Source organism: Rattus rattus, chromosome 1 (assembly GCF_011064425.1).
Source record: "Rattus rattus isolate New Zealand chromosome 1, Rrattus_CSIRO_v1, whole genome shotgun sequence".
Taxonomy (NCBI): Eukaryota; Metazoa; Chordata; class Mammalia; order Rodentia; family Muridae; genus Rattus; species Rattus rattus.
The window spans coordinates 51,299,480-51,313,239 of NC_046154.1; the positions used below are offsets into that span (position 1 = coordinate 51,299,480).

The 13,760-nt window shown below is 44.0% G+C and overlaps 1 protein-coding gene across 1 annotated transcript in view; it reads left to right on the forward strand.

The window, feature by feature from the left end:
• Positions 1–13,760, forward strand: part of C1H1orf141 (chromosome 1 C1orf141 homolog) — a 52,775-nt gene that overhangs the window by 12,681 nt on the left and 26,334 nt on the right. The window contains exon 4 of the mRNA XM_032889253.1: positions 13,695–13,756. Coding sequence (XP_032745144.1) covers positions 13,695–13,756 — 62 coding nt within the window. The remainder of the gene's footprint in view (positions 1–13,694; positions 13,757–13,760) is intronic.

The following is a 13,760-nucleotide window of genomic DNA, read 5'->3' on the forward strand; positions in this document are numbered from 1 at the left end:
GGGCACCAACAGACAAGAAAAAAAGAAAGTTTCTGTCCAACTCTAGCCTGATGAATCAAAAATTCACTCAGACAATTTTCCACAGATGTACATGGGGTTGCTTGTAGGAGCACAGCAACTATTGCCAGGATACTCCCAGGAAGTCCTTCCCCCCAGCAGCTACACTACTAAAGAGCCCTAACCCTCAGTCAACCTTCCTACCTTCTGTGTTTGCTGTTATGCCTTCTTCCCAGACCACCTGCATCTTGGGACAGGGATGGGGAAAGGGAAGGGGAAGGGTGGGGACTGGAATCTCACCAGAGAGCCCAGTGGCCCTGCCCTCCCCTGGGAAGGAATGTTAATAACTTTCCGCCATAGACCCACCTCTTGTACTGCTTTTATTTCCTTATACACAGAGGTCAAGATTTCCCATGTGTCACCACAGCACCTGCTGAGTCATGATAGCCAATGGTTGAGTCACACCTAGAGGAAATACTTCCAACACAGAGTTCGTTTTTTCATCTAGAAGGAAATGTCAGCTTTCCTTTTAACTCAACCCTAAGACTTTCATTGAATTTTTAAAATAAAAGTCAATTGCAAATCATTTCTTTAATTCAACATAGTTAGAGGATTAGAAATCTTAGGACTCCGTGGTTGGAGACCCCATAATTTATAGATGTTCCAAGGAGATGAGCATTGTCTGTTACTTCTGTTTTTCTGTCATCTTCAGCCAGGTGATCAAGGTGTCATCAGCCTTCTTGACTACACTCAGACCCATGTTGCCTTAAGTCTGTGTTGTGCTCTGTAAGTTTTCTAAAGATGCACATACACACGTGACCTTTGCTCTCTCCATTCCTGCTTAGATACCTGCACACTCCAATCAGGATCCTCCCTCACGATTCTTCTTAAAGTCCACTGATCTGGGTTGTCAGAGGCCCGGTGCTGCTGCTAAGTCCAAACAACATTTTTTATTCCATTTTCTTCTGCTTCTCCAGGCTCAGTTCATTGGTCATCCCCTCCTTTTTAAAACTCTCCACTTTAAGCTTTTGGGACTGTTGACACCAAACATACCTCTCATTCAAAAGAAATTTAAAAATGGTTTACTTTTGACCCAAATATGAGTTGTCGTGGCTTAAGAACATGGATTCAGATCACCCCAAATAACATGCTCCGGTGTTGAAAATGTTGACATTATCATACTTAAGGAACAAAAGCTGTAAGTTAAGGTGTTTTCTGACTGTATTGGTGGGAACCTTAGATGGACAGGTCACAGCCAGTGAGAGAGTCTCAGCTAGGGTTTCACAAGTTATCTGGTAACTTCCTTTCCTTTGGGGATGGCTGAATCTTGTGGTTGGCTACTTAACACATTTGAAAATGTTTGGTCAAGCACAGATGTGGGCAGTGAACGACTATTGAACATCTAACCAGAGTAGCAGAAACAGTGCGCATCTGTCACTATAGAAATCAAAGAGCAAGGACTTGATTCTTGAAAGTTCATTTTATGTAGACAGTCAGTGATATCAGAAGCCACAAGGAATTTGCCTCAGGCCAGCTCCTGCTAGTGTATTGTCTAGGGAACGGGGACAGAGGCTATTAATCATTTCAAAGTTTTGTCTTGAGCTCCAGAAGGTTGAGAAGCCAGCCTGTCCACGAGATTCATGATGTTAGTACTTTTCTTATCGCTCCCCACACCTTTCCCTCATTATCAGCTCTGTGTAGTAAGAAGCCTATATGCACCTAAGGCTTCCAAGTCCTGCATTTTTCCTGAGCCACAATCCAGGTTACGTCTACATTAAAGGTTAACTCAGAACAAACAAAGCGTTAGCAGTGTGCATGTCTGGGCTGTTTGATATGCATGATATGAAGTACAAATGCGTTCTCATGCTAGAATATAAATTACCCATATCTTGACTCCTCTACTTTCCAATTGTTAATAATAACTCACATTGGCTTCACATGAAATATGGCATCTGCAGCCGGGCATATAGTAGTTAGTTCAGCCTCTGCTCAGCAAGGGAAGCTGTGTAAGTCAGAGCACATTTACACCAGCAGACAGATACACAGAGAGTGGGAACAATGGGAAAGTAGGAAAGCCACTCTGAGGCCAGGAAGGCTCAGGGGCCAGGAGGCACAAGAGAGCAGGTCAGCATGAAGGTTCCCCTCTATTCTTTATGTCAGAGACAGACAGTCTCATCAACTGCTTTAGCTTTTTGTCCAACCAACTAAGCCTTGCCTGTCAAGTTAAAACAGCGTTCTTCTACATTCTTTACGGTCCTATGTCAGTAACAAACGATCTACTGTCGCCCATTTCCTAGGATGGCTTTCCTAACTAGACCTGACTTCTGTCCAATAGCCCCAATGGGCTTTTACCATTGATCAAGTCAGATGTTGAACTTCTGTGTAAGAGTCCTGGAGTGGCATCAGGAGCAGTGACAGAGGTAGCCATCAGGGAAGGAAAGATCTATCTATGTTGTGCTTTGCACTCAGAAGCCAGTGTGTGGGAAATGTCCCTCTTGTTTTTAACCTGGTAAGGTAGTTACTTTCTTCACTGCTATGATAAAATATTCTGACAGAAGCAACTTAAGAAAGGAACGCTTTACTTTGGTGCACAGTTCCAGGCTTACAGTCCATTACAGCAGAGAAGCTGTGGTGGTGAGAGTAAGGCAGTAGTCGTGTTGTGTCTGTAGGCAGGAGATGAACACGAGCTTCGGATGCCCCTTTTCCTCCATGCATATGTGCAGTTCAGAATCCCAGCCCAGGATTCTGATGGCTGTTCCCACGGTGGGTATTGCCACCTCAATCAACTTCATCTAGACAATTCCACACAAGTATACCTGGAAGCCCATATCCATGCGATTCTAGAGCCTGAAAGTTAACAATGATGTCAGCAATCACACCTGTAAGTCAGGTTGGCTTTCCAGGACACCTATCCCATGAATCTTCCCACCCCTGGGGCTGTTTGTGGCCACAGAAGAGCAAGTCATTTCTACAATAGCAGGAGCCATTCCTCTGGTATCTTGTTGACTTGTGGAATAGGACCTGGTGAAGGAGTCATTACATATCAAGTCTACCCTTCGCCAGACCAATACAGTCTATTAAAGCAACGCTCATTTTAACAAGAGAGATATGCTAATGTCAAGGCCAACAGTCCCTCCTTTAGGTCACAATAGGTCCCCATAAGTATCAGAACCTGTTTTAATATTTCTAAGTACAATTTGGAAGGTGTGTGAACACCAACAAAGGAAAATGTATTTTTGCCAAGTACACTGATAAGCATTAATCTCAGCTGTCTCCTGACTGGGGAGGTATCAGCCATTAGAAAGAAAGCAAGCAGCATAGTTATGTTAGATGAGTCCATTTCAGATCTCCTGTTCTTAGGATGTCAGGGTTCTTCTTCACATGGCACTGTACATCTGAGGCTTCACTCCAGCAAGGTACACTGCTGTCATCGTCACCAGAACCGCCTCCCTTGGGCCAGTCCACATCACAGTCAGTCTTTCAGAGAGCCTATGTTTTCAGTTTTTAACAGAACCTGGTCACCAAGGACACAGTGTGTAACACATGCATCTAGCTAGATAAGTTTACAACCTATCCTGGACAGCATACATGGTTCCGAATTACCCATTTCTGGTCTCGTATCAACTCGCCCAGTTTAAGCCTGGTCTGGAGTGGCTGTGCATAAACAATGCCATGAGGGCTCAGGTGAAGCTCAGGGAGGCTACTTGTACTCTCTCCGAGCAGGAGGTAGGAACCGGTCCCAGTGCAGGCCTGTCGTGCCTCAGTTTCAAGATTGTCCCTTCCAAGGCATGACTCATCCTATCTAGTTTACCTAAGGTTTGAGACCACCAGGATAAAGGTAGTCCCCATTTGATTCATGTTTGTTTGTCCTTTGTGTGTTCTCTCACAAACAATGGTAGGACAGCTTTTATTATGTTCACTATTAGACAGTCCAAACCAAGGGATAATCTCCCTCAGCAGGGCTTTAATAACCTGAGTAGCTTTGTCAGCCTATGTGGGAAAGACTTAAACCAATCTTTAAAAAGTGTCAACACAAATCAACATGTATTTGAATTCTCTTCACTTTGGCATTTGAGTAAAAGTTGAGTTGCCAATCCTGGCATAGGTCTTGACCTTGATTGTGTAAAATCTGTTTTCATTGAGGTCACTCAGTCTTTGGGTTATTTTGAAGAAAGCTATACATCTGGCAGATGTTCTTTATAATGCCTTCAAATAACCCCAGTTCTGCAATCCACAGTTTATTGTAATTAACCAGAGCATCTTTCCAAAAATAGACTCATGCAATTACTTAACAATTGGCCCCAGCAAGTAGGCCAGAAGGAATAGTTCCTCTCGTTTCTTCCTGTTGTCTTATCCATGTTCAGTAATTCTCCAGCATCCTGGTGAGCCTTTATTGTCAACTTGACGTGGTGATCTGAGAGAAGCCTCAGTTCAGAAATTACTTAGATCAGGTTGGTTTTGTGTGGCTATGTCTATATTGGCTTGATTGCACACGGATGCAGACGGGTCCACCCACTGTAGGCAGAATCATTGGCAGCGCTATTCCTTAAGAAGGTAGCTGGTCCTGAGATGGATAAGAAAGCTAGGAAGCATAAGCCTGTGAGCAAGTCAGAGAGCAGCATTCTCCCACACTTCCTGCTTGAGTTCCTGCCCTGACCTTTTCAATGATGGAAGTATAAGCCAATAAACCAGGAAGTGTAAGTCAAATAAACCCCTTCCTCCTCAAGTAGCGTTTGGACAGCCTTTTATCACAGCAACAAACCAGGACAAACATTAGCCTATTCTATGACAGAAGCAGAGCACCAAGGCTCAAATTCAGACCAGTCAGGGACGGGAATGAGTGTCCTCATGTGATGAGCTTTAGCAGTGTCACAATTTGCATTGCCCACCAGTCAGTTTCTTTTAATGCAGTGCTTCTGGACCCGTGGGTCACCTACCACCCCTTTCACAAGGGTCACCTAAGACTAGCAGAAAACACAGATATTTTCACTACAGTTTACAATAGTAGCAAAATTACAGTTATGACATAGCAACAAAAATAATTTTGTAGCTGCAGGGTCATCATAACATGAAGAAGTGTATTAAGGGTCACAGCATTAGGAAGGCTGAGAACCACTGCTCCAGAAGAAGCTATAAGTGGAACTGTTGGCCTTTTAGAAAAGAAAATGTTACCTATGACTGCAGCTTAGAGATCCCCACCTCAAAGAGGAATTTGTAAGTCAAAACTATGTCTCCTAAACCAGGCACAATGCTGCATGCCTATAACTCCAGCGAGAGTAGAGGTAGCAGGATTCTGAATTCAAGGCCAGCCTTAGCTGTGAGCAAGTTTGAGGCCAGATTGGACTACATAAGACCCTGCTTAAGAGAAAATGCACACACAAACACACACACCACCACCTACATACAAACACACACATACAAACACTACACATAAACACACACACACCACCACTCACATACAAACACTACACATAAACACACACACACACCCACATACCACCACCACCACCACATGTACAAGCACACATATACATACATCACATACACAAAAACACACCCCGCCGCCACTACCACCACCACCCACATACAAACACACCACACACACACACAGACACACACACACACAGACACACACCCTACACACACACTACATACCACACACACACTTGGGTACCTACCAGGAAGTTACAGCCTGTTTTTATGACTTGACTGGAAGCAGGGCGGTGTGCTTTCCACACCTGAACTTATTGTTTCTGCAGGTAGAGCTGACTGGTCAGGCTGGGGCTAAGCTATTATTTACGTCTAGGGGCTACCTGTCTCAAACAGCCTGACTCAATTTCTCATGGCCTGAGGCAACAACCCAACATTCTAGATCAACTACTCTATCCTCATTAATATTACAATTAGGCTCTGCATCTGGAACCATGTCAGGAAAGGTAAGAGTTTCAGCTGGAACGTCCTGATGTGTTTCCCCCACTGCCTCCCTAGTCTTATGCACTATGAGCCCTCTATCAGCCAACAGGATAGTGAGCAGGGCCTATTGAATGCCAACCTAGAGACAAATTCAACCAGTCTGACAAGGTCATGCCAACAGGATTACTCAGTAGAATTCCAATTTATAATGTCTAGTATGAAAAAGGGAGTATGTGGTTAGTAGTTGCCAAGTAGCCCCCCAGTATCCCCCATGTCAAGGAGGGTGTGGGAGGGGTAGTCTTAGCATCTAATGAGAGTACCTTGCAGGGGCCAAGAAAAGGATGCCATTCCAGACTCCCCTCATTCTCTTCCCTGTCTTCCTTAGTTTCCCCTGGTTGTGAGAAAGCAGGTTCTGTGGCTAACTTGGCTTGGGCTGAGGGTCTTATCACTGATAGTGTCATATCCCTGACAGCCCACTAGTGTCTGCTATGGCTTCATCCTCCCCCTGACTGTAGCTTTTCCAAAACAGCTTTCTCACTTCTATTTGTATCACTGATTTCCCTTCAGTCAAAGCCTGATTTTGCTCTGCCACAAAAGCCTGAACATCAGGAATTTCTCTCCACTTTCCTACTTTCCTGCTCCCTTGCAAAACTATATATGTGTGTGTGTGTGTGTGTGTGTGTGTGTGTGTGTGTGTGTGTGTGTGTGTGTGTGTGTATATATACTGCCTTCATGCACACTAGAATAAGGCATCAGATCCTATTCCAGATGGTTGTGAGACACCATGTGGTTGCTGGGAATTGAACTCAGGACCTCTTAATCTCTGAGCCATCTCTCCAGCCCCCACAAAATAAGTATAAGATAGTTACATAATTTAGAGATCCATTCAATAAACACATTTCCCTAAAACCAAATGCACAGAGTGACTCAACTTATAATAATTTATAATAACATGTCTCCTTTTCTTTTTTATGTAGTTATAAATAAGCATAGTTGGAGTAATTTGCTAGACAGACCCCAGAAATGGAGGCTACCCTGCCCGTTCTAATAGTCCAAGTTCTGGAATACCCAGACAGAACACAGTAGAAAGAGCTTTAAGTGGAGACACAAGCCATAAGCTGGGAAGAAGTAGAAACACAACAGAAAGCAGAAACGGGAAACACTTTTTTTTTTCTCCATCTTTATTAACTTGGGTATTTCTTATTTACATTTCAATTGTTATTCCCTTTCCCAGTTTCTGGGCCAACATCCCCCTAGCCCCTCCCCCTCCCCTTCTATAAGGGTGTTCCCATCCTCCCCCCATTACTACCCTCCCCCCAACAATCCCATTCACTGGGGGTTCAGTCTTGGCAGGACCCAGGGCTTCCCCTTCCACTGGTGCTCTTACTAGGCTATTCATTGCTACCTATGAGGTCAGAACCCAGGGTCAGTCCATGTATAGTCTTTGGGTAGTGGCTTAGTCCCTGGAAGCTCTGGTTGCTTGGCATTGTTGTTCATATGGGGTCTCGAGCCCCTTCAAGCTCTTTCAGTTCTTTCTCTGATTCCTTCAATGGGGGTCCCGTTCTCAGTTCAGTGGTTTGCTGCTGGCATTCGCCTATGTATTTGCCGTATTCTGACTGTGCTATTATCCTAGATGCACAGCACACATGAAAGTCAAGAAGGATGACCAAAATGTGAATGCTTCACTCCTTCTTTAAAAGGGGAACAAGAATACGCTTGGGAGGGAATAGGGAGGCAAAGTTTGGAACAGAGGCAGAAGGAACACCCATTCAGAGCCTGCCCCACGTGTGGCCCATACATATACAGCCACCAAACTAGATAAAATGGATGAAGCAAAGAAGTGCAGGCCGACAGGAACGGGATGTAGATCTCTCCTGAGAGGAAACACCTTTTAAGCACAGGCTAGACATGCCTTAAGCTGAAAATCGAAGCAGAAAGTACCACAGTGTGATTTGCTACATAGAGATTACAGAAAGAGCCAGGAAAAGAGAAATCCCCAAACAGAACCGCTTGGTCGATGCTTGAAGTTTTTCCACTGCAGACTCCAGGGCCTTCTAGTCTTAGGCAGGCTTTGGGCTCTCTGCGGCAACGGAATGACTTACCAAGTCCTGGAGCTTTCCTTGCCTCTGTGAGCCAAGCGTCACTGGAATACCTGGGGTTAGGGCGTCTGTCAGTACAGATGCCAATGAACAGGGGCAGGGGTTTAATTTTTAAAGCGCTCTGCTTAGAGAGCTGTCAATATGGTAGTGAGTCGGACGGAAAAGCTGCCTTCCGCAGGCCACCTCCTGCTAGCACATTTTACAGAGGCCCAGAGCAAAGGCAACTAATCCTTCCCAAGTCTGGGTCTGGGACTGGAGAGCTGGATCCGGGTTCAAGTGCTTGCTGCCCTTGCAGAGAACCCAGGTTTGTCCCGCAGAACCCTTATGGCAGTTCACAACCATCCGTAACTCCAGTTACAGGAGAACCAGTGCCGTCTTCTGGCCTCTGCTGGCACCAGGTAAACAGATGGTACACACATAGTAAAAACACTCAGTCATAAAATAAAATAAATGTTCAAACTTTAGGCCTGTCCTTCTGGTGGAGTGGTCAGCCTTGTCTCATGGTATTGATACTTCTCTCCCCATCTCCTCCTGTACCTTCCCCTCATCATTCTCTCTCTCCTCTCCCTCTCTCTCTCTCTTTCTCTCTCCCTCCTCCTCCCCTCCCCTCTCTCTCCCCCTCCTTCCCTCTCCCCCTCTCCCTCCTCCCCCCTCTCTCTCCCCTCCTTCCCTCTCCCTCTCCCCTTCCCCCCCTCATCCCTCCTCTTCCCTCTCTGTACAATAGGAGATTCACGCACACTCACATGTCTCCCAAGTGTTGCTATCTAGGTAACATTTAGGCTAAAGGATTATCTAGAACAGACCATTAATGTGCAATGCTGTGCTACTGTGGTAGTCCGGATGGAAACCGCTCCATAGGCTAATATATGTGGATGTTTAGTCCTCAGCTGCTAAATTTATTTGGGAAGGATTATGAGATATAGCCTTGCTAGAGGAGGTGTGTCACTGGGAGTAGACCGTGAGGTTTCAAAAGACCATACATTCCCAGTTAGCAAGCTCTTTCCTCTCCCTCCCTCCTCCCTTCCCCTCGCCTTGTCTCCTCTCCCCTCCTCTCCTCTCCCCTCCTGCCGTCCTGTCCCCTTTCTTCTTCCTTCCTCTTCCTCCTCTTCCTCTTTCTTTTTGCCTCTTTCTCTCTCTCTCCTCCTCCTCCTCCTCCCTCCCTCCCTCCCTCCCTCTCTCTCTCTCTCTCTCTCTCTCTCTCTCTCTCTCTCTCTCTCTCTCTCTCCCCTTTTGGACAAGAATGTGCGCTTTAAGCTACTCCCCCCCTCCATGCCCGCCTACCTGCATGCTATCATGCTCCCTGTCACGATGGTTATGGACTCTAACTCTCTGAAATTGTAAGACCAAAATAAATACTTCCTTTCATAAATTGCCTTGGTTAAGCTTATCCCATCTTATGGTTTCAAATTTCATCAAAACAAACAAACCAAAAGCAGGGCAGATAAGAAGGGCTTGATTGGCAACCTGCGAGTTGGATCTCTGGAATCAATATAAAAAGAGAAAAACAACTCCATTAATGCTGTCCCCTGACCTCCGTATGCATGTTGTGACACGTGTAGCCACCAACCACTGGACACTTGAATTGTACCATAGAAATGCTGCTTTACACTTTTTATCCTCATGAACGTCAGACATCTCCCTTGAACTACATCCTGGTGTCTCAGAGCTCACACAGGCATCTTAAATTCAATGCCTAGAACAAGACTCATGATTCCTTATCGTCACCATAAGTACTAACCACTCTTTCCCACCCTCCAGCATCCTCAACACAGCACACTGATAACCCAAATGTGAAGCTTACGAGTCACCTCTGATTTCCTGTTTCCCCCATTCTCAAAGCCCAGCCTGTCAGCAAGTCCTGTCCCTGCTAGTTCATCCTGAGTTCAGTCTTGTTTCTGCTACCATCCTGACCCAATCATCCTCACTTTTACTTAAAAGTACTAGCCTGCTTCCCAGCATGACTTCTCCCCATCTTCCCAACTATACCCAACGAAGATGCACATAGCACTAAAAGTTCATAGGAGAGCTACCCGTTCTAGGTGTCCTCTTTGCCACGATTAAAAACAACTTGGGGGAGTGTGGTGGTCTGAATGTCCCCAGCAGCTCATGTATTTGACCACTTTGGCGGCTTTGTTTGGGGGACTTTTAAGAGGTGCAGCCTTGTTGGAGGAAGTGCGTCACTAGAGATGGGCTTTGAGAGTTTAAACATCCGTGCCATTTCAAGTTCGTTCTCACTCTTCGTGCCTGTGGCCCAAGCTTGACTTCTTGTACCACATTTGCAGCTTATTGCCTTTGCAATCATAAAGTGTTCATTTATCTCGTCCTTCCAGGTCACAGGCCATCATTAAGGAAAATCAGGGCAGGACCTCAACAGGAACCTTACAGCAGGGACTAAGGCAAAGGTCGTGGTGGAACTCTGCTTACTGACTTGATCCTTACGCTCATGAAATTGTCAAGGAACAAAATTTATTCAAAAAGACCTTGCAATTTTTGCCATAAAAATATTTCACCCTAACATTTTAGTTACTTCCCCTAAGTGAGCTATCGCTAACTGCCTGACCCTCCATGATGGCAGCAGAGGTTTCATATATATATATAAACATCTTTTTATTAATTTACTTATTTATTCATTTTACATCGATGCCTAATTGATGCCTCCCCCTCCCAGTCCCCCTCCTCTTTTTTAAAAAAAATTTTTATTAGAATTTTTCTTTACTTACATTTCAAACCTTATTTCCCTTCCCAGTTTCCTGTCCATAGCCCCATTCCCTCCCCTCCCTCTCCCCAATATGTGTATTCCCCCTATACATAACCCTTACTGTCCCCACACCCTCATATTCCCCTGCACTTGGGGCAGGACCAAGGGCTTCCCCTTCCACTGGTGCCCCAACAAGGTTATTCTCTGCTACATATGCAGTTGGAGCCCAGGGTCAGTCCATGTATAGTCTTTTGGTAGTGGTTTAGTCCCTGGAAGCTCTGGTTGGTTGGCATTGTTGTTTATATGGGGTTGCAAGCTCCTTCAACTCTTTCAATCCTTCCTCTAATACCCCCAAGGGGGTCCTATTCTCAGTTCAATGGTTTGCTGCTAGCATTGACCTCTGTATTGGACATGCTCTGGATGTGTCTCTCAGGAGAGATCTATATCCGGTCCCTTTCAGCATGCATTTTTTAGCTTCATCAATCTTATCTAGTTTTGGTGGCTGTATATATATGGGCCACATGTCGGGCAGGCTCTGAATGGCCATTCCTTGAGTCGCTGCTCTAAACTTTGCCTCCATATCCCCTCCTATGGATATTTTCCCCCTTTTAAGAAAGAGTGGGAGCATCTGCATTTTAGTCATCCTTCTTCTTGAGCTTTCTGTGCTCTATAGATTACATCTTGGATAATTTGAGATTTTTGGCTAATATCCATTTATCAATGAGTTCATACCAAGTTTGTTTTTCTGTGATCGAGTAACTCACTCAGGATGATATTTTCTAGTTCATCCCATTTGCCTATGAATTTCATGAAGTCATTGTTTTTGATAGCTGAGTAGTACTCCATTGTGTAGATGTACCATATTTTTTTAATCCATTCCTCTGTTGAAGGGCATCTGGGTTCTTTCCAGTTTCTGGCTATTATAAATAAGGCTGCTATGAACATAGTGGAGCACGTGTCTTTTTTATATGTTGGCGCATCTTTTGGGTACATGCCCAAGAGAGGTATAGCTGGGTCCTCAGGTAGTGCAATGCCCAATTTTCTGAGGAACCTCCAGACTGATTTCCAGAATGGTTGTACCAGTTTGCAATCCCACCAACAATGGAGGAGTGTTCCTCTTTCTCCACATCCTCGCCAGCAACTGCTATCACCTGAGTTTTTGATCTTAGCCATTCTCACTGGTGTGAGGTGGAATCCCAGGGTTGTTTTGATTTGCATTTCCCTGATGACTAAGGATGTTGAACATTTCTTTAGGTGCTTTTTGACCATTCGACCATATTCCTCAGCTGAGAATGTTTTGTTTAGCTCTGTACCCCATTTTTAATAGGGTTATTTGGCTCTCTGGAGTCTAACTTCTTGAGTTCTTTGTATATTTTGGCTATTAGCCCTCTATCAGATGTAGGATTGGTAAAGATCTTTTCCCAATCTGTTGGTTGCCATTTTGTCCTAATCACAGTGTCTTTTGCTTTACAAAAGCTTTGCAGTTTTATGAGATCCCATTTGTCGATTCTTGATCTTAGAGCATGAGCCATTGGTGTTTTGTTCAGGAAATTTTCCCCAGTGCCCATGTGTTCAAGACTCTTCCCCACTTTTTCTTCTATTAGTTTGAGTATATCTGGTTTGATGTGGAGGTCCTTGATCCACTTGGATTTAAGCTTTGTACATGGTAATAAGAATGGATTCATTTGCATTCTTCTACATGCTGACTTCCAGTTGAACCAGCACCATTTGTTAAAAGTGCTATCTTTCTCCCATTGGATGGTTTTAGCTCCTTTGTCAAAGATCAAGTGGCTATAGGTGTGTGGGTTCATTTCTGGGTCTTCAGCAGCAGAGGTTTCTAACCCATTTGCTACTGTGCCGTCTTAATGTTCTTTGAGAAGGTGGTTAACATCCTGTCCTGAAACCTCTTCACTGGATTCTCACCCCCAGGCTTCTACTATGGAATAAAAAGACACTGAACGTTCTGAACTTTGCCAATAGTTTAAGCATCACTCACTGATTCTTAAGCTACCTCTTCCCCTTCAGCACAACTTCTGGATTTCCTCTCTGCCTTGATATGTTCACATTGCCTTCACTCTTTAGGGCTTTCTGTTGGTTTTCTGTGTTAACTAAAATCCCAGTTCAGAGCCTAGCGCCAGTGCCTACTATACATTAAATAAATACCAGGTTCCATGTTGTTTGATGTATCTATTGTATTATTCGGTCATCAAAGCACTCATGTTTGATAATTGCTAATATTTGAAACTAACAGATGGAGAAGAAAGGTCAGAGAGGTTAACTTTTCAAGACAACATAACTCACAAAAATGGGGTTGGTTCAAGTATGGGGTTGTCTAAATCTAAGGTTGGGTTATCTGTCGCACAAACTATGCTTATATTAAGAAAATCTATAATAATCTAAATGAATAGCACCCACAGTTAGAAAAAGGGAAATGAGGAATGGGGAGAATGCTTCTCTTTCCCAAAGATTACTAAAGATTATTTTTACAACTTAGAGTATTTTGAAAAGCATGTATGTTTCTATCTTATTTAGAAATTCCTTTCCCAGGAAAATAAAATTGTATAATAATAAATAAGAAAATTATATTCTATCTTTAAGACATCAGTATTAAAGTAAGTAATTTCAGAAGTTGGTTAAGATGGCTCGGTTGGTAAAGGTGCTTGCTGACAAAGCCTTATGACCTGAGTTCAGTCCCTGGGATCCACGTGTTGGAAGAAGACAACAGACTCCCACGGGTTGTCCTCTGCTGTCTCTGCATGGTCTGTCTCATTCATGCACCCACAGGCATGTACAAATACAAAAACAAGTGTGACAAAAAAATTCAAGGGAGTCATTTTGGAATAGATTCCTCTCTACAAGTGTAAAAACATTGCATATGTAAGCAAATGAGATGGTTAAAGTATACAGCTAAAAAATGTACTAGTAGTAGAGAAGCTAAAAAGCAGTTTTTAAAAAAAATCATTTTGTACGTGTTTGGATTTCCTTAGAACACAAAGAAGAAAATCTAAAACCAAGTTCTACATCTCTTCGTTTTCTTAAAGATAAAGAGGTAA